At 44.6% G+C, this 26,163-nt stretch overlaps 2 protein-coding genes across 2 annotated transcripts in view; one reads left to right on the plus strand and one right to left on the minus strand.

The window, feature by feature from the left end:
* Window positions 1–2,548: 2,548 nt before the first annotated feature.
* On the minus strand, window positions 2,549–19,249 carry LOC134612196 (WD repeat-containing protein 64-like). Its single transcript, XM_063456547.1, has 4 exons — window positions 19,108–19,249; window positions 17,019–17,149; window positions 16,416–16,521; window positions 2,549–2,664 (listed from the first exon to the last, which is right to left on the minus strand). The coding sequence occupies exons 1-4, from the start codon at window positions 19,247–19,249 to the stop codon at window positions 2,549–2,551; spliced, it is 495 nt and encodes a 164-aa protein (XP_063312617.1).
* Window positions 19,250–20,618: 1,369 nt separating this feature from the next.
* LOC134612197 (opsin-3-like) overlaps window positions 20,619–26,163 on the plus strand; it is a 41,203-nt gene continuing 35,658 nt past the window's right edge. Inside the window, exon 1 of the mRNA XM_063456549.1 lies at window positions 20,619–20,946. Within this exon, the coding sequence (XP_063312619.1) occupies window positions 20,619–20,946 (328 nt within the window). The remainder of the gene's footprint in view (window positions 20,947–26,163) is intronic.

Consider the following 26,163-nt stretch of genomic DNA (forward strand, 5'->3'; position numbering starts at 1 on the left):
GTAAATGTTGCAAACAGAAGAACTGGTATACTAACCTGGAATTTCTTGGGAAGTTTATAATCCCAGACAATTATGCTTCTACCTGCTACAATAACAACCTTTTGTAGTAGGGGAAGGAAATCACAGCCTGTGACCCAATTACTTTCCTGAAACATACAAATAGCAGTTACTGATACACTCTTCAGATACAGCAACTGTAGCAAATTCCTTTATTTCATTGTATTTATGTGTTGTTATTTATTGTTCCATACCAACTACCTTTAATTGTATTGCTATAAGTGTCCTTCCAAAATAAGGTGCTTACTGTATTTTGAGTTTATACCGCTATATGGTGATTGACTATTTCAGGCCAAAATCTCTGCACCAGGGTTAGTGAAACAGTTACCCATATGTCATTTGCAATCTTGGTCCCATTTTCAACAATTGCTACATTTTCAGAGAGCAGTATTTTTAATAAACCACACACCTGGGGGATTATATACCATTTTCCTACATCTGTCAACAGTTATGAGTTTGGCCCACTGCCCAACAATGCCAGGTTTTGTTTTCTCTGGTGTTCCTTTTCTGAGTTATGTTTTTTTCTGGGACAGGAATCCAAAAAGTAGGAAAGTCCCTGCAAATGCATTACTTTTGAAATCTATGCTTAAAGGGAAACTGCTGTGACTTACCTGGCCCTCCCCTCCCCTGCCACAATCTCCCACCTCCGGTCTACCTGTGTCCTCTTGTGCTCTTCGTTGATTGCCCTTCTTTGGGACACTTCATCAAGCAAGGCAAACCTCAAATAGGACGCCGACACGGTGGCTTCATTGCCAGCATGCCAGCATGCCAGCATGCCAGCATGCCAGCGCCTGGAGTGATGTCAAGTCACTCCATTCCTATGCTCTATAGCCAGCGGTATCAACCCTGACTAGAGAATCAACATAGCAACCAAAGCACATATGCTGTGGTTGCTATGGGTGGAGAGCAGAGGGACATCCTGTGGGAGGTCTCCCTGGCTTAGATGGAAGAAAAAAATCTATTTTTAAATATACATTTGCTAGCAAAACTGCTAGAAAAGCTACTAGCACAATGCATAGATGGATTTTGATGCTCTTTAACAAGTGCAAAAGTACTGTTGGGGATGACAGGTTCATTTTACACAGTTAAGTATAAGATTCTAACAAGGGGTTCATATGGAGTTGTTGTAATTTGGAAATTGTCAGCACAATCCTTATCAAAATGGCCAAACTGGAAAAAAATGTGGTCTAAATTTTGAGATTAGGTAGTCAAGTTTCCCCAAGTCACACTAAATATTGAACTGGTATTGGCTTTATAACTATGGTAATGTTAGGTGCTTACCAAAATATTCATACAGGAAATTAGTTTCATCTGTAAATTAAATTAGAAAAACACAATTAATGTGATAAGAACATTTTACTAATCCTACTTGACACAAACAGTATATATTAACTTTATTATTTAGTGGAGGCATAAAAAGGAGGTGGCACATATTTTATGGGTGGAACTGGTGAGGACATCAAAGCCCATTTATTGCCCAAAAATTAACCACATTGAATAATACTTAAAGGTTTACACCAAGCATTATAATTAATATGATCTGCTGTAGTTGTCATGTAATGATTTAGCGACTGTTTGTCCCCTTACTTGGGTCCCCCCTAACTCCAATGCTCCCTTGTGATCTAGTTCCTTGTTTCTATTTTCTGTAGAGCTGCAGAAGATGGAAGCCATGGCAATCGACATTAATTGGCTGAGAATGTCAGCTAATAGCACCCAGCCAGTGATGGACATTATGTGCAACTAAACTTGTACAGATTTGACATTATCCAGTCTGGAATTCAAGTTCCGGACAGGTTGATGACACCGTCAGAGGTGGAGTTAGCCCTCTGGCAGCAGAGTAGCTAATCTCTGTATGTGTAGCATTTTAAAGTGGTACACTGCACATACACACTGCAGGCACCATGATCATTTCAAATTGCTGAAGTGGTCAAGATGCTTGGATAATCCTTTAATGTCAGGGCTAGAACAACAGATGTTGAGGGAATTATAATCAGAAACCTCACTTGGCAGACACAGTCTTCCCTTAATTTTACTTGAAACAGGAATAATAACAATGTCTCTGTTTCATGATGGTGATGATAAAATTTGGCCAATTTAGCTATACAACAACTACATCATAAGGGCATTCATATTGCAATCTTTAGGATTTGTGTATGTAGTTTTAGTACATCTATGACATAAGCATTTTGATAAACTGCACTGGGTGCCTGGGTCTGCCAAGTTGCTTCATCTGTTCCGTGGTTTGAATGAAAAAATGGTAGTTCCAAGAACAGCTTTCCAGCATTTAGAAAATCTACTAGATTTTTTAAATTTTAAATTAAGTTCTACTATGCGGAATGAACAAAAAAGAAACTACACCTTGCATCCACCATCGTGATAGGCCCACTTTAACGTAATATTAGTACTTAACATGTATTATATATTTAGTGCCTCGATGGTGTTATATGTAAGTTTATTTCTTCAATGCAACACATAAACTGCAATATAACTGTTATACCTTTCTATTAAAGAGACACATTGTTCCTTTCTGAGAAGCAGTTATCACAGCATCAAATTGGGGCACTTTCACAATGCATTTAATTTCATCGCGCTTCTTTTTTCCACCACCTGTTAAAAAGTGTATCTGTCAAAGTTCATTATTAAATATAACACAGCAGAGGAGAAATATAAGTGGTTTCCTGTAATCTATTTTTAGAAAAAGTAATTCAATTAAAAAGAAACCAGAAATCTATCACCCATACAATGAAATGCCATCTAATCAGAGGATCTTGCTGCTTGGCCATGAGCCTCCTTACCTACTTAAGGGAGAATTGTGGTTTGCACTAATATTGGTTGAAGATCAAGTTGGGATCTACCTTTTGGTTCCCCGGTGTTTCTTAATGAGTGAGCTAGTGCTCTGAGTCATTGTTTGAGTGTTCGGAACCCAATATTGGTGCAGTCCACAGCACTCCCTCATCAGACCATCAGTAATCCTGCTCTCCAGCTCACCCTCAGCCAGACCACCAATGATCCAGTCCAGATTGCTTTCCATTGGTCCACTGAAGATAAGAGCCATCCCAACCAAAAGGTAAGCAGGAGGGTTCAGAAGAACAAATTCCCCACACAAAACATTTAGCCACACTCAGATTCCCCTACACACACATAAACACAAACACAACACTTACACTCCTACAAGCACACTATCCAGCCACCACATACACAGCACTCAACAACACAGTTCCCCCAAATAAAGCTCTCATTCAGCCACTACACACACTATTACACACACAACACAGCTTCATCTACACACATAGAACAGACAGTCATCACACTCACACAAAATACTCCTAATAATGAGCTCAGGGCTCTAGGTGCGGGCCCCAATCTGGTATCCTGTCTAGGGCCTTGGGCGACCTTAATTCGGCTCTGAGTGAAACTTCCAATTCTCTAGAATTTATTCCATTGAATAAAACATTGAACACTACCTGTAACTAAGGTTTCATCTTTTCAATGAGACAATCTATTTTCTTTTAAAGGGACTCTCCAGTGCCAGGAAAATAATCAGTTTTTCTGGCACTGCAGGTCCCCTCTCCCTCCCACCCCCCATCCCCCGTTGCTGAAGGGGTGAAAACCCCTTCAGTGACTTACCAGAGGCAGCGACGATGTCCTTCATCGCTGCTTCTTCCTCCGCCCACGCTCCTCCTCTTCATCACGTCAGCCGGTGGGGGAGACTGATCACGCATGCTGCCGGGGGAGACCTAATGCGCCGCGCACGCTCATTAGACCTGCCCATAGGAAAGCATTAAAAATGCTTTTCAATGTTTTCCTATAGGGATTTTAGCGACGCTGGAGGTCTTCACATAGCGTGAGGACGTCTAGCGACGCTATAGCACAGAAAATCTGTTCTATAATCCCTGAAGTGCCCTTTAGTGGCTGTCTACCAGACAGCCACTAGAGGAGGAGTTACCATGCAAGGTAATTATTGCAGTTTATAAAAACTGCAATAATTACACCTGCAGGGTTAAGGGTAGTGGGAGTTGGCACCCAGACCACTCCAATGGGCAGAAGTGGTCTGGGTGCCTGGAGTGTCCGTTTAAACTTATAATTAGCAAATGACTTCACAATGCAGTTCAGACAAGACAAACATTGCTAAAGATGAGGAGAAATGGAAATATTGTTTAATTTCTCCTCTTTTATTAATTCCTTTTTTTTTTTTTATTTATTGATTTTTGTTTTTTTAATGTATATCGTTTTTTCTCCTTAAATGTGTAACTATGAGTGATCATATTACTGTAATCTCCCAGAAAGGTTTTACAGGTCCAACATGATTTCGCTGAAACATATCACATCTGCAAGCGCAATTTGTTACAGTGCTTCATTTTGATGTCAAATTTCAATTTAGCTTTAGTCATAGTCTTTTGACTAAAAAGCCATTTTAGTTTAAGCCATATTATAGTCATTTAAATTATTTTAGTTTTGGTCTACTATTCGTCGACTAAATCTCCAATAAATTTTAGTCGACACAACTAAAATCTAATGGATTTAGTTAAAGCCTCTATCTGTCACTTTTGCCCCTTCCCCAGCCATTCTTTGTCTCTCTCACAAGCCCCAGTCTTTTGCCCCTTTATCAGCCCCTGTGTCACTTTGCCTCCCCCTTCCCCCCCTCCCCCCAAGCCTCTGGCTGTCACGTTTGACCCTTCCCCGGTCCATCTGTGGCTCTTTTCCCCCCACCCCAGCACCTCTGTGTGTCTCTTTCTCTCCACATCCCCATTTATGTGTCTCTGTCCCCCAACACCTTGTATCTTTCTACCCCAGCCCTTCTATGTTGCTTTGTGTCTCCCACAGCCCCTCCATGCATCTTATCTTCCCCATGTGCCTCATTCCCCCAGTCAGTAATGTGTCTCAACCCCTCCCCTAGCCCCTCCATGTGTCTCATTCTCCAGTCCCAGCCCCCATGTGTTTTATTCCCACAGTCCCACATGTGTCTCATTCTCCCGGACCCCCATGTATCCAGTAGTGGGATTAAAAATGAGTAATCAGTTCCAACTTTTCATGTTTCCAACTCTACAGGGTGCCTAGTACCAAGACTTCCTCCTCCCATCCCAAGTCATGCACGCGCACACATGCACATCGACGTAGTCACACATATATGCCCTGGTTGGCAAAAACACATGGGCTATTAATGCAATAAATGCATAAACCTTGTATATCATGCCAATGAGCAGCAAATGCAGAACTTGATATATCATGCCAATGAAGCAATAAATACATACACTTCACTTGTTATATCATGCCAATGAGTAGCAAATGCATACATCCTGAATATCATGCCAAAGAGCAGTAAATTCTGAAACTGTGTATACCATGCCAATGAGCCACGTGTGCCTCCAAAACGTCTGCTAGTATCATGTGTCCCCAAACAACATGCGAGTGACATCTCTCAGCTCCCAGCCTCTGTGTGCCATATCTCTGCCCTTAGCCTCACTCTGTCATCTCTCTGCCACCAGCCTCTCTGTGCCATCTCCCTGCCCTCAGCATCCCTGTGCCATTTTTCTGCCACATCACACTCTGACAGTGTAAAAGGGTATGGACTGAGGGCTGACACCTCAGTGGGCCAGGTTAATCACCAGTTTGGTTAACTTGTTACATTTTAGTAACGGGTTTGCACGTGTAGTAACAGGTTCACCGCATGTATCTCATTCACCCAGACCCCCATTTGTCTCATTCCCTCAGCCTCCCCATGTGTCTCAATCCTCTAGTACTCCATGTGTCTCAATCCCTCAGCTACCCCATGTGTCTCATTCCCTTAGCCCCCTAATGTGTCTCATTCCCTCTACTCCATCCCCCATGTGTCTTACTCGCCAGTGTTAATTTCAATTTAATTTTAGTCATAGTCTTTTGACTAAAAAACTATTTTTTTTTTTTTCAATGTCTCATATTTATTGGTTTTGATCAAGGAAATGTAAACAAAGGGGTACAGAAATAAGATGGAGTGAGGGTAAATGGTTACACACAATCAGACCACATTGTCGGGTACAAACATATTGGTTAATTTTATACATGTTGTGTAAGACACATGGCATGGTTACTTTATTGTTCAAACAAGTTTTGGGTTAGAGTGATCACAGACAGAGTAGCCACTACGACACTACTTTTTGAGGCTTGAAGGTTACATAAAATTTTCCCATTGGTACCAATGCTGTTGTGGCAGACACAACAAGATTTTACCCTGAGCAGCGCTGTGGAACAACAGCGCTACACAGGTGTGACACCAGATTCACAGCTAGAGATAGTGGGCTTGTACAGACAGCCCCTGAGCACAGTCGTCGCTCTCATTGAGGGTCGTAGTATAACTCCTACTGTGTCATGCAGGCCTCCGACTTAGTATGAGAAGGGGGGTATAATAGTGGCCGGTGTGCGGCGCTAACAGTGGGGTCGTCTGCCAGACAGATATATAACTACAACATTGTCTGCGTGGGTGGTGGGGGAGGGGGGAGCAACAACCGGGTAAAGGTAAGGATAGGGGGAAAGGCTGAGATGTCTCTACACCATGTTAAGTTTTGTGATGGTCCGCTGAGCCACAAGTCTCCAGCTACCGCTGCTCATGCGGGGGCTAGTTTAAGCGGGCTCTCCTGTATGTCATTTTCCTCGGACAACTGGGGTGGGGTGGTCCCCTATCTCTATTTGTACTCCATAATCCTAGATCATCATGGGCCTCTGTCTCATTGCCCAGACCAGGTAGACCAGATCAGGTTGTACCGTGCCAGGGTGCCCTGAATCGTATGCGCTATTTTCTCAAGGTGCTGCGTGTGGTTTATTCTGTTAACTACCACTGTTATTTCCGGAGCTGAGGTTGATTTCCAGAGGGAAGCTATACAGTGTTTGGCTGCCAGGGTGATGTGGGTGGTCAACACCGCCTCCGGATGGGTCAGTGAGTTGGGAAGCATGTGTAGGAGGTAGGCTTCTGGAGTGAATGGTACCCCTTTCTGTACATTATCTTGGAGTAACGTTTGTACCTGTCTCCAAAAAGTGTGTAATACTGGACAATGCCAGAATATATGACTCAAAGTGCCCGTCTGTGCGCAGCAGCGCCAGCATACTTGTTGTGCCCCTGGGTATATAAGTGCCAGTCTCCGCGGGGTGAGATACCACCTCATCCAGAGTTTATAAGCCGCTTCAACATGATCTAAGCAGCGTGTGGCTCGTTTTACCAATGCCATTGCTGCAAACCATGTACTACTCTCTATTGTGCTATTGAGCTCAGATTCCCAGTGTACCATGTAGCTTAATTTATCATTCTTGCCTATCTCCAAGAGATTTCGGTAACATAGGGAGAGTGGTTTCGCTCGGGTCTTTCGACTGAGACATAGTGAGTCGAACGGGCCTGACTCTCTGGTATCTGGCGCTGCCTGGGTGATTCCCTGCATTATGTGCTTAATACGCAGGTAGGTGAAGAGTTCCCTACTTGGGAGGAGGAAGGTCCGCTGGAGTATCGGGAATTGTCTGATCTCATTGCCCTCCATAATTTGGGACACCCTCTCTATCCCCTTTGCCGTCCAACCGTCTAGAGTCAAGTCTTGTGTGAGATACTTCAGGCTAGTCATGGGGGCGTATAGCATCAGAGGATGGGCGAGCATTTTCGGGGCCCACCTGTGCCATATGCGGAGAGAGTGTTTTGTGGTCACTAACATGTTTGCGTTGCGCGGATGCGATTTGGGCGGGACCCAAAGTAAGTCTAATAGTGCGTGGGGCGTAGCACTTGCCGTTTCTAAGTGGTACCACAGGGGGCGGTTTGGGGTCATCAGCAGTCTTGCTGTTTGGGATATGTTTGTGGCTATATAGTATTTGAAGATATGGGGTACACCCAATCCTCCACCCCCCATGACCAGGGTTGTGCTTGCTATAGATACCCTAGGTGGTTTCTTCTTCCATATGTGGGCGTTTAACAGACGCTGGAATCGTTGCAGCAGCGTCTTTGGTATCTCAATGGGGAGGGCCCTAAAGAGGAATAATATTTGAGGAAGTATGATCATTTTTAAGGAGTTTATACGTCCCAGCCACGAAGTGTTTTTTGCCCCCCAGCTCTCCAGCAGCGACTCAGTTTTAGTCAGTAAAACGTCATGGTTGTGTCGGAGAAGGTTGTGTCTTAAGGGTGCCAATTTTGTGCCTAAGTAGGAGAGAGTGTCTTTCCGCCAGTCAAAAGGATGTTGGTCTCGCAGGGCGGTAAGAGTAGAGTGGGTCACGTTAAAAGGTAGCACCTGAGTTTTTGCCTCATTGTTTTTGTAATAAGACACTTGGCCATAGTCATGGAGCAGGAGTAGGAGATGCTTCAGTGATTCTGTCGGGTTAGTTAGAAATATTAGAATGTCGTCAGCAAAGGCGGCTATTTTTTGGGGGCCCAGCTGCGAGGGGACACCGGCGACACGGTGTTCCTGTTCAATAGTGTGCAATAGTGGTTCTAGTGACAGTATAAAGATGAGGGGCGACAGCGGGCACCCCTGTCTTGTGCCATTCGTCAGGGCAAAGCGTCGGGAGGTAAAGCCGGAGCTCACAACCACGGCTGTCGGGGAGGAATACAATGATAGGAGGCCATTGAGAAATTTGTCAGGGAATTTAAATCTACGGAGGACTTCTGTCATGTAGCCCCAGTGTAGCCGATCAAAGGCTTTCTCCGCATCAAGGGCCATTAGCAGTCCCTGTGTTTTGTGTACCGTCAGGAGTTCCATTATGTCCAGCGCACGCCTTGTGTTGTCCTCTACCTGGCGCTCCGGGACAAATCCCGATTGTTCCTGGGAGACAAGTGTACCCAGGAGGGGGCGTATTCTATTAGCTAGGACTTTGGCAAAAAGCTTTGTGTCTGCGTTAAGCAGGGAGATAGGACGGTAATTTGCGCAAAATTCCGTGGGTTTGCCCGGCTTGGGGATAGTAATGATGGTGGCCTCTAACATTTCAGGGGGTATGGAGCCTGACTCCATGATGTTGTTGAACAGGGAGGTCATGTGAGGAAGGAGTTGGTCCTCAAAGACTTTGTAATAGTGGGCGGAGAAGCCGTCAGGTCCTGGGGCTTTATGTCGGGGGGTTTCCCTAAGTGCTTTGGAGATTTCCTCTGGAGTGATTGTGCTACTAAGTAGTGAGGCTTGGACGCTGGAGAGCTGGGGAAGTTCCACTCTGTCTAAGTAGGCGGCTATCTCCACCGGGGTCGGCTGGTGTTGTAGGGGGTCCTCCGCTAGGTTATAAAGGGCACCGTAAAATGTCGCAAATTCATCCACTATCAGTTTGGGGTTCATCAGTTTTGTCCCAGTATCAGCCACTAAGCATGGTATGCGCATCTGAGCGTGTTTGTCTTTTAGTTGGGCGGCCAGCAGTTTCCCCGCCCTGTTCCCCTGTCTGTAATACTCGCTTTTAAGTTTGCGGAGAGCCCTCTCTACTCGCTGGAGTTGGTGAACTTCTAAGTCATCTCTGATCTTATTAACAGCCCGTCTGTTCGCGTCGGATGGTGAGGATTTGTGGAGGTCCTCTGCAAGTTTCAGCTCCCTAAGCTTTGCGCAGCTGGTTTCCTCTAGTTTGCGTCTTAGTGTCGCTCCTGCCCTAATTAGTACTCCCCGTACCACGGCCTTATGGGCCAGCCATGTCGCGGCTACGGTTGTGTCTTGGGGCTTGTTGTCCGTGAAGTAGTTCACTATGGTTTTCCTTATTTCAGCAACTCGTTCAGCACTGTCTATGAGGGACTCATTGAGGCGCCACGAACCTCGGCCTCTCACCGGGTGTAAGGTGGTGAATGAGGAGAGCAAAGGGGCATGGTCTGACCAGGTGATTGGGTCGATGGTAACCCTAGCCAGAGTGTCTAGGGACTTCCCATCCACCAGACACATGTCTATGCGGGAATATTGGTTGTGGACTTTCGAGTAAAAAGTATAATCTCTCGTGGCCGGGTATAAGGAGCGCCATGTGTCGTGAAGGCCATGGGAGTGGAAGAGAGCTGAGAGCTTGTCACCAATAGATATAGAGCGAGGGTGGGATCCTGGAGTGCCTGATCTGTCCAGGTCAGGGTCAAGTACACAGTTAAAGTCTCCGCAGACATAAGTTTGGCCCTGCTTTAGCCTATCAAGCGTTTTCAGGGATTTCCTAATAAAGTCATATTGGTTGGAGTTAGGGGCGTATAGATTTGCTAAGGTTACTGGGACATCATTTAGTCTACCCACCAGGATCAACAGCCTGCCGTCAGTAGTTTTATACTCTGTCGTGCACGTGAAGGCCCAATCCGAGTGGATTAAAATACTGACTCCCCTAGTTTTATTAGGCGCTAGGGCATGGTAGGAGGCGGGGTATCTGGCTGAGAGGAATTTCGGGGGGTTTGTAGCCGAGAAGTGTGTCTCTTGTAGGCAGGCTACTGAAGCATGCGTGGAGCGAAGCTGGGAAAAGGCAAGCCTGCGCTTTTGCGGGGTGTTCAGGCCTCGTGCATTTAGGGACAGAACATTAAACTGGTGTTGGGAAGACATCAGCTGAGACCGGGGGGGACCTTGGTGTTTCCGAGGTAGCATTTACCCAACTGGTACACTGACTCAGGTAGTAATCTCTGGTAAAGCGGGGTTACAACCCTAATCTCCCAGCGCCTCCGAGGTTCAGGGTGAGCGACATCTCTAGTGGGGTACATATTCGAGGGTAGAATGCAACATGGGAACAAAAAACAGTAAACATAACAAAAGTATATACAATACAATAAGCTTGACAGCATTATGTGGAGACTGGTCCACGGGTGCTCTTTCCCCATTGCGTTGGGGGGAGGCAACACCGCAGAGGGTTGTCTCGATAGTGGGGGCGGGGCTTAATTGGAAAGGGTCCATGACCGGTGGTGGACTAGATGAATAGAGGGAAGTAAAAGTCCTATTACGGGTACAACATGGGCATTAGGTGGCACCCCATTCGCCACCATAAGTGTAGGGGCCGCTGGTATCATGCGGGGGTAAATCTTGCAAACTTGGTGAGATGAGCCGTGCCGCTAGGCTTGCCATCTGGGTGCCTCGGGTTATATAGGGGTTTATTTGGTCTGGACATGCAGGGGCTGTGGCCAACTTTATTGCCGGCGGGAGCTGCGTGTAGCAAAGATCTTTAAGTGCAGCATATGGGGTAGCAGTGTGTCAGCAATGGGGGGGGGGGTCTTGTGGGCCACCTCCTGTCATATGTACTCACGTGGGGGTTCATTACCCAGACACCAAATAGGCTTTTCCCCCAGGTAAAGGATAAGGGGGTGAGTCCAGCTAGAGTCTCTACCGCTACAGAAGCGGAGATGTCTTCACCTTACGAGGCACTAGTCGACTTGGCAGCCCAGCCTGGACATTCCGCTGCGGCAGTGGGGGCAGAGCAAAACAGTCACTTCTTTCTTTGGACTTTGGTCCACTCCTGGGCCACATGTCCTGGGGATGCTGGGCTGCCAGGCGGTACTCGGTCCGGGAAGAGCCCCCAGGCTTTCAGCTTGTGCATACCCTGGTCTGGGTCATCTAGTTTTGTTAGGGATCCATTTCTCCAGATCAGCAATTTCGTGGGGAAGCCCCAGCGGTAGGGAATCTTGTGGTTCCTGAGGCATTTAGTGACATTTATAAAGTCTCTTCTTCTCGCCATTGTCATAGGGGACAGATCAGCATATAGGGAGATCTTTTCATAGCCAGACGGCATAGCCGTAGCTTTCCGTTGCGCCGTGAGTATGGCGTCTTTGGCGCTGAAATAATGTAGCCTCGTGACAATGTCTCTTGGTATGTCCTGTGCTAGCGAAGTGGGCTTGGGTACTCTGTGCGCCCTGTCTAAGCGCAGTTCTGCCAGTTCCAGAGTTGGTTGGATGGCTGTGAAGAGTTGCTGGAGGTACCCTGGGATATCCGCCCCCGAGACTGACTCCGGGACACTGCGCACGCGGATATTGTTGCGGCGCGAGCGGTCCTCCAGGTCCGCCATTTTGGCTGTTAGGCGCGCCTGCTCCGTCTCCATTAGGCGGATTTTTTCTAAGATGCCGTCATTTGCCTGGCATAAGTCATCTGTTTTTTCCTCAAGGACGTTTAGGCGTGTCCCCACCTCGTGCACCTCTCTGCGGATGTCATTAACCGCCAGTTGTAAGTCCTCTTTCATAGAGGAGCGGAGCTCCTGCAGCATTGCCGCCATTTTTGCCTCCGAGAGAGAGATATCCCCAGGGGGAGGCTGAAGTGCCTCAGTGTCGGATCCCTGATCTGAGGTAGGTGTTGGGGAGTGTGAGCCGCCGCCATCTTGTCCCGGCCGCATTTTATCTTTCCTACCTTGTCGGAAAAAATCCGACGCCCGCTGTGCTTTTGGGGGCGCCATCTGGCAGGGTAAGATCCCCACAGGTTTGGGACTCAGGTAAGGGCAGTTGATCTTCCGTTAGCCGGTGTATTTTGTAGCTTCAGTCCGGTCCGGTCTCGGAGCTCTCACTACATGCGTCCGCTCCGCGAGACCGGAAGTCCCGCCCCGACTAAAAAACTATTTTAGTTTTAATTGACTAAATCCCAAAAATTTTAGTCGTCTAAATCTGACGATAATTGTTAGTCAACAAAATTAACACTGCTTCCAGTAAACTAATAGTTATTAGGGAATACTACTTACATGCCGTGTTTTTTCATTATCCAATTCCTTTCATTTAATTTGTATATCTATAAGGTTAGTTTCCTACCTTTGTTTTATTCCTCAATTTATCTCTCTTCAACTTCTTTTTGACATAAAAGACAGTGGCTAAAAGAGGAGTATAAAACTATACTTTGCCAAACAAAGTGCAACAATGTAAAATGAGCTGTCAATGGAATGTGCCTGCAGGTTTCAAAGGTTTTTATTTTATTCATAAAATATTTTACCAGGAAAGATACATTGAGATTTCTCTCGTTTTCAAGTATGTCCTGGGTCCACAAAATATTTCAATCGTGATTACCCTACATTAGATATTATGCTCCACTTTTCAGAGCATGTCACTTAAAAAGACACTCCACTGCCCAAATACAAAAAAAAAAAAAATTACCGTATATATTCGAGTATAAGCCGAGTTTTTTAGCACATTTTTTGTGCTAAAAAAACCCAACTCGGCTTATACTCGAGTCAATAGTCTGTATTATGGCAATTTGCATTGCCATAATACAGACAGGGGCTGTGGGGGCTGGCAGAGCTGTAACTTACCTGTCCTGCAGCTCTCTCCTCCTCCGCGCCGTCAGTTCAGCACCTCGGTCAGCTCCCAGTGTAAATCTCGCGAGAGCCGCGGCTCTCGCGAGACTTACAGTGTGAGCTGACAGAAGGAGCTGCACGGACGGCGCGGAGGAGGAGAGAGCTGACAGGAGCTGCAGGATAGGTAAGTTACAGCTCTGCCAGCCCCCCTCTCCCCCCACTGAACTGCCAATGCTGGACCACCAGGGAAGGAGCCCCCCTCCCTGCTATGTATCAAGCAGGGAGGGGGGACGAAAAAAATTAATTAGTAATAATAAAAAAAAATAATAATTAAATAATAATACAATAATAATAATAATAATTAAATTAAATAAATAAAAATAATAAATAATAATTAAAAAAAATTAAAAAAAAAAATTGCCCACCCCCCACCAAGGCTCTGCAACACACACACACACACACACTGCATTCATACACACACACTGCACTCATACACACACACTGCACTCATACACTGCACTCATATACACACACTGCACTCATACACTCACACTGCATTCATATACACACACTGCACTCATACACACGCTGCACTCATACACACACGCTGCACTCATACACACACGCTGCATTCATACACTCACGCTGCATTCATACACTCACGCTGCATTCATACACTCACGCTGCATTCATACACACACGCTGCATTCATACACACACACTGCATTCATACACACACACTGCACTCATACACACGCTGCACTCATACACACGCTGCACTCATACACATGCTGCACTCATACACACGCTGCATTCATACACTCACACTGCATTCATACACACACACTGCATTCATACACACACACTGCATTCATACACACACACTGCACTCATACACACACTGCACTCATACACTCACACTGCATTCATATACACACACTGCACTCATACACACCCTGCACTCATACACACACGCTGCACTCATACACTCACGCTGCATTCATACACACACGCTGCATTCATACACACACACTGCATTCATACACACACACTGCAATCATACACACACTGCACTCATACACACGCTGCACTCATACACACGCTGCACTCATACACACGCTGCATTCATACACTCACACTGCATTCATACACACACACACTGCATTCATACACACACACTGCATTCATACACACACACTGTAAATAAATATTCAATTAATATATTTTTTTTAGGATCTAATTTTATTTAGAAATTTACCAGTAGCTGCTGCATTTCTCACCCTAGTCTTATACACGAGTCAAAAAGTTTTCCCAGTTTTTTGGGGTAAAATTAGGGGCCTCGGCTTATATTCGGGTCGGCTTATACTCAAGTATATACGGTACTGTGTAGTGGATAAACCCCAAATGAAAACTTGCATGCATTTAATTCTGCATTTTTTTCATTAAGGATATATCTAAAAACATTTTGCAAAACATACTTTTCTCTTGTATGCAGCCTTTGCAAACCCTCCACTTCTAACCCCACCCAGACTTTCTGTGTCTGACCACTCACAGACTTCCCGATGCAGCTCAATGAGAAGTATTTGCAAGCCAGATGCTCTGAGCAAATGATGCCTCTTAAGTTTAGCTTCACTGAGCTAACCAAACCAGGAAGGAACAGGATCAGTTGTCTGACAGCCAGGGGGTGTAACAGCAGGGCTCGAGTCCTGCAGGAACGCGTGGGAACGGCGTTCCTGCACTTTTTTTAGAGCAGGAACGCCGTTCCTGTTTGTGGTCCTGCAGGCACTCAGGGGGCGGCAACAAAAATGCCGCCCCCAAATGCCCCTGTGTTCCCCCTGTCATGGGGGGCCCAAGAGGTGGCCTAATGGCCACCTGATGGACCCCCCAGCCGGCTCTTGTCTCTCTGTCAGACGCGGCGAGGGAGCTGTGTTCTCTCTGCTCCCTCTGGCCGTGCCGTTTGCTGATGCTGGGAGCTAGAATATGATGTCATTTCCGGCTCCCGTATCAGCAGACAGCCCGCGCGGCGAGAGGGAGCAGAGAGAACACAGCTCCCTCGCCGCGTCTGACAGCAAAGCAAGAGCCGGCCGCACTGAAGCCCCACTGGACCCCAGGGACAGGACCACGCCAGCTCTCCAGGTAGGGAGGCTGGGTGGACATTTTTAATTTAAAAAAATATATACAAATAATTTTTGTGTATATGTGTGTGTGTTGTGTGCCTGTGAGTGAGTGTGTCTGGGAGTGTATGTGTGTGTTGGTGTGTGTATGTGTATGTGTCTGGGAGTGTGTGTCTGTGAGTGTATGTATGTGTGTGTGTATGTGTGTGTGTCTGGGAGTGTGTGTGTGTGTATGTCTGTGAGTGTGTGTCTGGGAGTGAGTGTGTCTGTGAGTGTATCTATGTGTATTTGTGTGTGTTGGTGTCTGTGTGTGTGTCTGAGTGTGTGTATGTGTGTGTGTGAGAGTATGTGTGTCTATCTGTGAATTTGTGTGTGTGTGTCTGTGTGTGTGTGTTTGTGTGTGTCTTTGTGTGTCTGTGAGTGTACGTGTGTGTGTCTGTAAGTGTATGTGTGCACCTGAGTGTGTGTGTACGCGTTTATATATGCATACAAGTTTTGGTTTTTTTTGGTGGTGGGGTGGGGGTGGAACTCGAGTGAGTTCCCACACTTTATTCCCCAGGACTTGACCCCTGTGTAACAGGGTTAATTTATAAACCTGTCAATTTCAATTGAAACTTGCACTTTTTACAAAATGAAAAAAAAATAAAAACACACACTTCACATATAAAGCTTTTCAGCAAGCTAGTGCTTGAAGGGTCTGGGGTGTCCCTTTAAATAAATCCCTACACCCCACCCCTTGAACATTTCAGCTCATCTTTAGCTCATGTTTTTGAAATTCAATTTGTGTCCTGGGCCTAGTTGTGCCTGTACCGAACTGGACTGTGATGTCAATTTAGAAATTTTTAACACATATTTAAAAAAACAAAAAACAGAGCATGACTTTAAGGGAAGTATAACACAAGTTATTAACAAGTTATGTGTTATTCATTGGTGCAGTTTCTAGAGAACTAATTGTTCTATTTTAACTTACTAAATGTGGAACAGACAGTACACTGCTAAGGGAACCTAAACTTTTATTGTAGACTTTCTTTGGCTTTTAAATTTAGTTTCCAGAGACACTCTTCACTCAAGGGAAACTTTATAACCATATTATAGTTCTCCAAATATTGGTACCTGTTGCATTTTCAATAGTTTTTTTCTGGGATAAGTATAATACGGAAGTCCTTTCATCCATACGTGTCTTGATATTATATGTATCATCTTCACAGTATCCAAAGACCTAGAATGAATATAAATTATCTTTTAAATGCACAAAATATCAAAATGGGTCTGTATGGTGTGATTCTGTGTATGTGTAACTGTATCTGTAATGGTGGATCAGTGAGTGTTTCTTGTGTGAGTACACTCAGTGGACATCATTCAGATCAAGAAGATTTATAAAAGTTACATTACCAATCATACGAGCCATAAAAGTCTGTGCATGTATGCAGCATGCCTCAGTGCAAGCGTGGAGCTGTACATTACGGCCAAACATCTCCACTTTGGTCTTGTCTGTTCAAAGGACATCATTTTAGATGTTTTGTGGTTTGTACAGATGCAACTTTCTCCTGGTAACCCTTCCAATCAAACCATACTTGTTCAGTCTTTTTTTAATTGTGCTGTGATTATGTCACTGTATCTGTAATGGTGGATCAGTGAGTGTGTCTGTATGATTTGTGTAATTGTATGACTGTGGGTCATCAAAACGCCTCTACTATCACCATAATGTCTCCTTACCTCAGTCCAGTCAGCTGGAGCATCTGGATTAGAATGAATTTTAATAAAAACAGCTTCAATATCTTCATCTTTCATTTCTGATCCAAAAAGTGTTTTAACAGTTGTATTAAACTGGCCATAATCAATGACATCTACAAAGCAAAAAAAACAGGGTACGCATTAAAATAAATGTCAAGCTTTGCAGGATACTCACTGATCCCCATCTTTCGATTCCCTACCACCTGACATATGGCAAGACACAACCTGTGACCACCTCCAGTCTACACAAAACAACAGTTGGAAGATTTATAATGGTCTTGTGTTACCAAAAGAGATGTTAAAATGAAATAGTTGAGTAATCACCATGACTGCACTTTTATACTCCTTTGATAAATCATCCCAGTATATCTTAAATGACACAATGTACTAAATCGTTAAATTGTGCATTCAGAACTGTTACAAACTAACAGGGATATTCACTAAAGTTAAAATTCCAAGTGGATTTCCACTTTAAGGCCGAAGTAACTGAACTGAAAGCTAAGCCGAATAAGATAATTTTTCCGGTTAAGCTATTTTGACCTTAAATTTGAAATTCACTTTTGACTTTCACTTTAGTAAATAGTTACAATGGTAACACCAAATAGTGATGGCTAGACGACTGGGTCAAAGCATCTCCAAAACGTCAAGTTTTGTGGGTTGTTCCTGGTAAGCAGTGGTTAGTACCTACCATAGGTATGCAAGTAAGGACAAGCAGTGAATCGGTATCAGGGTCATGGTTGCCCAAGGCTCATTGATGTTTGTGGGGAGTGTAGGCTAGCCTAAGTACATTCTTTGCATGACAGACTCCTCTATGCAGCAAAAGAGTGTGGCGTGTCACTGAATACACTTGATAAATATGTGTAAAGCCTAGGCTTATTAATCAATATTCTATTGCTATGTTATCCTGAAAATACGTGTGAAAATGCAAAAATGGATGCTTCTGGGTGATGTTAATATTTAATTTCAGCAAATAATGTAAGCTGTATTCTAAGCACTCAGTAGACATCATTTAGATCAAGAAGATTTATAAAAGTTACATTACCAATCATGTGAACCATAAAAGTCTGTGCATGTATGCAGCATGCCTCAGAGCAAGCGTGGAACTGTACATTATGGCCAAACATCTCCACTTTGGTCTTGTCTGTTCAAAGGACATAGTTCCAGAAGTCTTGTGGTTTGTTCAGACGCAACTGTGCAAACCTACGCCGTGCTGCCATTTTCTTTTTAGAGAGAAGAGGCTTTCTCCGGGTAGCCCTTCCAATCAAACCATACTTGTTCAGTCTTTTTTTAATTGGGTTGTGATGAACTTTAACATTTAACATGTTGACCAAGGCCTGTAGAGCCTGAGATGTAATACTTGATCTGACCTTGGGTTGAATTTGCTGGGATGTCCACTCCTGGGAGGATTGGTACGTGCCTTGAATGTTTTGTAATATTTTTCTCACTGTTCGATGACGGGCTTTAAAAAGTTTGGAAATGGCCTTGAAACCACCGACACATATGACTGTTCCAGACTGGTTTGTGTAAGTTATTTGCAAAAATTACATCTAAGCTCTGCATGCTGGCAACAGATGGAATAAGGTTTTTCACTTTTAGGCAGCGCTGTGTACGCACGTGACAGGCACTTGAGGTCCTTCCTGCAGTTTCACAGAGTTTAACACAGAGAAATTATGCAGGACGTCCTCGCGCTTTGCATCCAATATCTTGCAAATCCCCATAGGAAAGCATTGATTCAATGCTTTCCTACGGTGAATGCCTAATGCGGGCCCAGAGCTCGCCAGTTAGGATCTCCCCCTCCCCCCCCCCTCCCCCCCCCCCCCCGCGCTGACAGCAGAAGAAGAGGAGTCATCTAAGGGATAAAAACAGGTTATTTAGCCCTTCATTCATCAGGAGAAGAAGCCATGGGGGCAGAGGGACACTGTAGTGTTAAGAATACAGCTTTATATTCCCAACGCTATAGTGTTCCATTAAAAAAAAAAGTGTAAACTTAAAAAGAAACAGATAGTGGTCTAATACTGGTACTAACAATTTTGACTAGTTTTATACATACATAATCATAAGAAAAGGTTACCTTCCTGAGTAACATCAAGCTGTTCCAGTCTATTCAGTCTACTTTGCTTGGTCACTGTAGCAAGTAGCTTTTTAAACTCTGTCAATGAACATTTAAAGGTGTTTTTATTAAAAGGTTTATATTGATCTTCTTCTGAAGCCATGGTTTTTGTTTTGCTGCTTCACCTAAAGAGTGAGAAAGTAAAATTGTGTTATTTGTACTAGGGACTAAAATGGATTTTGTTAAAATGAGTTAATCTGGCTGTACTTTTATATAACTGGACAATATAAACCTCAAATACAATTAGAGAAAACATTACAATTTTACAAACGTGTTGTCAGAAGGAATTTCTTCTTTGTTCAGCCCTAATGAACTCTGGAACAAAGTACTATAAAGTAAAGTAAACCCCTCTTTATAAGGAATATTTCATGTTTTTAGACCAAATCCACAGAAGCTCTTTTCTATCCTCAGAAATCAGTTTCAATACATAATGAAGTTATCAGTACCTGTCATAGAGTTATTCTGGGTCCCTGTACTGTTGTAGTTCAGTTGTCAGCTTTCTACTACATAAAAATAACAGCTGAACTACAACTTCAAATCCAAACCCGTGATGAGAACTTTTTGTTTGACAATTTGACTGCCTATCTGGGGTTGGCTGGGTGCTGATCCCCGCCTCCACTGCAGCTACAGGAGACCAGGAATCGCACTGTCTGAGCTAAGCCCAGCAGAGCTTTAGCTCCTATGCAGGACCATCTGACTCTTTGTCGGCTGTAGTGGAGACAGGAAGCTTCGCCCATCATTGCTCATTTAAGAAGTACAATAATAAAATTACTGAGTACATACAATGTGGGCTGACAGCCAGGGCACTCCGAGTCCTAGCACCATAACCAATTTAGTGCCTTGTGGTGGTTATGGTGGTTGGAGTGTTCCTTTAAAAAACTTTAGAATCAGAATACAAAACCCATCCAGCAAGTAACTGTAATTAATACAAATTGCATCTAACATGTATGGGTGTCTCAAGGGTTCCTTTAAATTCTATCAAGGATATTGTGTAAAGTTAATGAAAGAGATATAGAATAGTCTAGAGGTTAACAGGTTTTGTATGTACGTATGTATGTATGTGTTTATTTATTTGTTAAATTGACTTAAATTTGTTTTTCCCAAAATGTTTGACACTCTCATAGGGTTTGTAAATTGAATGGTATAAAATGTTTGAAAGTAATTTATCAGCTTTGCCAAGTATTTTCTTTTGGTTGAATATATGCTTTTTATCAACAGTAATTTAAAATATGTCTTTCAGCCTTTGATTCACGATGATCTAATTCATATTAAAGGGATCTCTATTTAATCCACTTAGCCACCAGCAGCAGATGATTAGTGTTACTATTACTGTGAGATTAATAAGGGACTGAATAGGATTGATTTACACATAAGGCCTAGACCAGGCGAGTCAGTAAATCCAGATTGGAGTTAAACATTACACGCAACTCAATCTTCCTAATAGTCTCAGCCTCGAAGCTCAGATAGATAGCATGTCTCAGATCAACATCAGTGACTTGAAACAGCAACCTTGGGAACAAAATAAAGATCTATTCACTCAGGACACATATGAACTCCTGGCCCTGACAGTGACCATATTCGGAATTCTGGGATTTTGCAATAATTTACTAGTGCTGATTCTTTATTGTAAATTCCAAAGATTACGGACTCCTTCTAACCTGCTCCTGGCTAACATCAGCCTCAGTGATCTTTTCTTTTCTGTTTTTGGAGCTAGTTTTACTTTTGTGTCCTGCATGAGAAGGTGGTGGGCCTGGGAGAGTACAGCCTGTATTTTTGAGGGATTTATCAAAAGTCTGTTTGGTAAGTGAAATACCCAGTATTTAATGGCCAGTACTACGATGATTTATTGGTAATTTGTATTGTGTTTTACTGGTATGGTGATATCTCTGCGACATGTTTCCATACAGCATGGTGCAGTGAGTGTTACTGATGTGGAGTTCTATGATCATGCTACATACACCACACATTGCTGTGCATTTTATTAATATGTCCCTCAATGATACAATCATAGCTGCCAGTAATGTGTTAAAGGATATCTATGGTTCCTCATTTTGTAGTATATTTTTATAACAATTAGCAAATTGCATACCTTTCAACATAAACACACTAATTAGAAAAGAGAGACAGTTTTGTTTTAGTTAATGAGGCTGTAGATGTGTTAAGACTTTTATGTAATAGATAATAGGTGACTTTGATGCCTTTTCATATCTGGTTATGTCAACATAGAAGCTATTTAGTGAAATAAGATCAGAGGACTTGATTTAGAATAGATATTTACAGAACTTTAAAGGGTTACTCCAAGTACCTTGACTACGAATATGAAGTGGTCATGGCACATGGAGTCTGTATGTGTAGCACTTCACTATGAAGCACTGCACAATCGGAGAAAAAGCACTTTCTGACTACTGTCAGAGGTGTAACTCCAACTCTGGTAGATTCATCAGCAGAGGAGAATGTTGGGGTATTTAAAGGGACACTGTAGGCACCCAAAACACTTCAGCTCATTGAAGTGGTCTGGGTGCAGTGTCCCTTTTGCACCTAGTGAACCCAGAGAAACTATAATGTTTACATTGCAGCTCTAAGTTTACCTCCAGTTGCTGTCTATCAGACAGCCACTAGAGAGCTTCCTGCATGGAAATGGACATTTGGTCTGGTACCTGATGCTGGACGACCCCACACTCTGCATGAGGACACCCAGCATCAGGTTTGTCCCCACAGGAAAGCATTTGCCGCCCATGCGCATTAACGCCCTCTCGTTGCAGGATGTCGGAGAGGGCAGAGCGTCACTCCAACACTAAGGGACATCAGCGCTTGGATAAGGTATGTAAATAGAGGGTTTTTAACCCTTTGTTTACTGGGGAGAGGGGACCTTGAGGGAGGGAGAAGGCAGAGGGAGCTATAGTGCCAGAAATACAGCTTTGTATTTCTTTTTTTATTATTCTTTATTTTGTAGTGCAAAAAGAATCTTACATACACTTAGCATCATAGCAAGGTTGACATATAGCATTATAACGTGCATAGCGATATCTTGTCAAGGCTCTGATCGAAATTGCACTATTTTGAATTTTTTTTTTTTTAAAGTAGATTAACATAAACATAGTGTGGGCACTTATTCTGAGGATGTCCGTCGTGTGTAGTGGCACAGTGCCTGTCATGGGAGGCACCTCTCCACCCGGCGTTTATAAGGTGTAAGCTTTGGTGCAGTCAAGGTAGCGGTGCCATATGTGTTATAGTGAAGATGTGTCATAGTGAAGGGTGTATAACTGTTCTGGTGTGAGTATTGAGTCTGGTTAAGTCTGCAGCATTATGTGCTCAATAGGTAGCGTCAATGGGTTAAGTAGACATGTGAACGAGAGCATAATAGAACATATAACCAGCTGAACGGTGTCATAGTAGAACGTACAATTATCTAAACGGTAGCATAGTAGATCATATAATTATCTAAACGGTAGCATAGTGCAACCTGTAAAAGTCCAGCATCAAGAGGTTTTAACGTGTCCATGGCTATAAAGAGAGGAGTTTCCAGCCATTCTCGGCACTCAGTTCACGGCACGGATGCTTCTGACGGTGATCTGGCAGGCCCGGGGCGCCTCGATGTGCAAGGGGTAAATTCTGGAATCTCTGCAGGATTTAGCCGTGACAGGGTTGTCTCTACCGGTGCGCCTCCAGTGGGCTCGTGGGCTCTGGGTTTTGTACGTGGCTCCGTTCTGGGTGAAGATAAGCACTCTGGGGTTCCCCCATTTGTAGCGCTGCGTAGAGTTTGCAGTAGCGGTTGCATTGTACGTCACCATGAGAGTGTGCCCTTTGTGAGGTCTGGAAACATTTTTATGGTTGCACCTTCAAAAGTTGGTGGGGTCTTCCCCCTGATTGCAGTTAGCAGTGAGGTTTTATCCTGCTGGGATTGAAATCGGATAATAAGGCCTGCCGTTGCCGGCGTTGGAGCGTTCGCCGGTTTTGGGAGTCTGAACATTCCGTCTAATCGGATGGCTTTCACTTATTTCGGTGGCAACAGTGCTGCGAAGAGGCGGCGGATGAAGTGGGGTAGGTCCGCGAGGCCCACAGTGTCCTGGACCCCCCCCCTCACTTTAAGATTGTATCTCCGTCTCTGATCCTCCAGGGCATCTATTTTCACCGTGGTTGTTGCTTCTGTGGGCCGGCCACCTTTTCTTCAACAGTGGCGAGCCTGGCTTCATGGGTGTTGGAGGAGGCTTCGAGTTGGGTAAGCTTGTTCGTGGCACTGTCCAAGGCCATTTTGTAGTAGGCCATATCAGCTGCTATGTTTTTCCGTAGGTCAGCCAGCATACTCTGGAGTAGCTCTGCTGTGTAGGGTAAACGAGGCTCCCTCTCCCAGGTCGGTCAGTGCTTCCTCTGATGAGTAGGAAGACAGTTTGCCGCCTAGCGCCATCTTGGCCCATGCGGCCTGCTGGGAGCTCCGCAGCAGATCCCTGATATCTCTGATCGCAGGAACTTTGTTGGGTCTGGATTTCTTGTTTTTTCTGTCCATTATTGCCTCTCTTATTGGTAGTGAGGATTTGCTGCGTTTTTTGGCCGGATTTTCCCCTGATAAAGCACAGTTAATGCTGTGTTGTGCACGGAGCTCAGTGCGGTGCGTCCGATCAGGTTGCTTTCTAGCTCCGCCCCCACAGCTTTGTATTTCTGGCACTATAGTATCCCTTTAACTATTGAGTGTGTGTCATTTTGAGTTTTGTGGTCTTTGTGTGTTTATCTGCCTTTTTGTGTCTAATAAATAAAAAGCAGTCTTTGAAAATTGTTATACCAGCCCTATTATGCATTGCTGTAGAACAGTGGAAAGAAAAAAATAACCGCGGCAACACTCTGCAGGCTGAGCTCCTGGGTCCTCTCTCCCTCCCTGCCGGCTGGGAGCATAGGGCCTGCATACTGGTCCATGAATGCACATAGCATGGCAGGTGCTTTGATAGCACCGGCCCTGCAGGGGAGAGCTTTGACTCTTGGGGGAAAGGAGGAGGCAATTGCCAGGACTACTAACAGCTGTTCCTGCTGTGCAAAAAGTGCAGAAACGCTGTTCCCATGCGTTCATGAAGGACTCGAACCCTGTTGTTTTGTCTAAAACACCTGAGGCCATTCTTTCTTCTAATTAAAGTCAAATGTGGTCAGGATTTGGTTGGTCCAACCAGTTGTATCATTTGTTCAGCAGCAATCGGAATATCAGTAATATGCGCATGCAAATCAATATAAAGCATAGGAATCAGACATTTTTCAACAACCACATGTCGACTGAATTTAAACAGAATACATATGCCAACATGAGCAAGTTAAAAAAAAACAACAACAAAAATGGTTAATTATGTGCGGCTGGCCAGTGCAAGTAAAAAATAAAAATCTTATGGATGCTTGGAGACGTGGATGTCAGGGCACTCTGATTGATTCAACCAATCAGAGTGTTCTTACTCATATTGCAAAGTGTGGAAGACATGACATAGGCACTGTCGTTATTCGGCAGGTGTTAGTTTAAATTACCTTTAATAAGACTCGGACACCAGTTATTCTGTTGGAGTATAACGTCCACAGCTTTTATTAAATCTTAAACAAATTAACAAATTTAGGGTCATTGTCATTTCTGACATTTCGTTACTATCCCCCCATACAATACCCCTGACAATGACCCTAGCACTTAAACAATAAATAACATTTCAATAACATTTAACTTATAACACACGGCCTACCAAAGAGGCCCCAACCAAACGTTACTGTAGGGGTGTACCCAGACACCCCTACCCCCTAGGTTTGTAGCCACCGAAGAGCTTGAACCTACCAACACTCTTATCCACCTGGCCTACTCCGGCCTAGGCCTTGGCCTATCCACTTCCAATTCCAGTCAACTTCCGACTTTACCATGCCCTGTTCCGCCATAGCACATGCCTTGACCCCTTAAGGACATGCGCGACCCCCACTACACAAAAACAGGGGCCTATCAATACCTTCTTGAAAGCCCAGGTTCAGTATGTCAATCCCTACGTCTGACAAATGAACCCCGTCCCTCCTGAAATAACCGGGCAACATGCCCTCCAACTCCTTGTGTCGGACAACTACACCCCCCAAACGCCTAATAAATGCTGACATCGCCCTATTCACCTTGCCCCTGCAGCGGGCTGTCAGGATCGGGACAGGGATCCAACACGCAGAGTACAAACAGTAGCCAGATACGTATACCGGACCTTAGAATGGCCGGACTAACGTAAGTAGTACAGTATAGAATGGTCAAAGACAAGCCGAGGTCGAGGGTAACAGAAGACAGGTAAGCGAGAGACAAGCCGAATCAAGGGTAACAGAGATAAGCAGAGTAAGGTAAACAAGCCGGGTCAAAACCAAAAGGGATAATAGAATACACAAGCACTGAGTGACTAGAACAAGCTAGAACCACGACAGGGCAATGAGCTAATGAAAGAAGCTCTGTTAAATACCCTGTTCAGAGCAGTAACCACGCCTCCAAGGCGTCCTGATTGGTCCTGCAGCCATTGACTGACAGGTTGTTCCGGGGGAGTGTCCTGATGACTACTTCCTGCCTAGATGCTGTAAAAGGCAGTCACTCCCTCGCGGCCGGCCTAGCATGACCGGATAGACCGCGGGGAAGGGAGCCATCAGACCGTCTGGATGGAGGAACAGCTAAGTCTCTACCTCTTTCGGAGGTAGAGACCACAGGTACCCTGACAGTACCCCCCCTCTCAGATACGCCCACCGGGCGGAATGAACCGGGACGAGATGGGAAGCGAGAGTGATACGCCCTGCGGAGACGGGGAGCATGAACATCCTCCTGAGGTACCCAACTCCTCTCCTCAGGACCATATCCCTTCCAATCAACCAGATATTGTACTCTCCCCCGGGAGATTCGAGAATCAATAATAGAGTTAACCTCATACTCCTCCTGACCCTCCACCTGAACGGGGCGAGGAGGGGCTATTGTGGAGGAAAATCTGTTACATATGAGTGGTTTCAGCAATGAAACGTGAAACGAGTTCGGGATGCGTAAGGTATTAG

The sequence above is a fragment of the Pelobates fuscus genome, chromosome 5 (genome assembly GCF_036172605.1).
Source record: "Pelobates fuscus isolate aPelFus1 chromosome 5, aPelFus1.pri, whole genome shotgun sequence".
Lineage (NCBI taxonomy): Eukaryota > Metazoa > Chordata > Amphibia > Anura > Pelobatidae > Pelobates > Pelobates fuscus.

Coding starts and splice junctions, on each gene's coding strand:
- LOC134612196 (XM_063456547.1), bottom strand. CDS start 19,249: ATGGCTTCAGAAGAAGATCAATATAAACCTTTTAATAAAAACACCTTT. Junction 16,522..17,018: donor CTCCAGCTGACTGGACTGAG/GTAAGGAGACAT, acceptor TATTCATTCTAG/GTCTTTGGATACTGTGAAGA. Junction 2,665..16,415: donor AACTATTGAAAATGCAACAG/GTACCAATATTT, acceptor ACTTTTTAACAG/GTGGTGGAAAAAAGAAGCGC.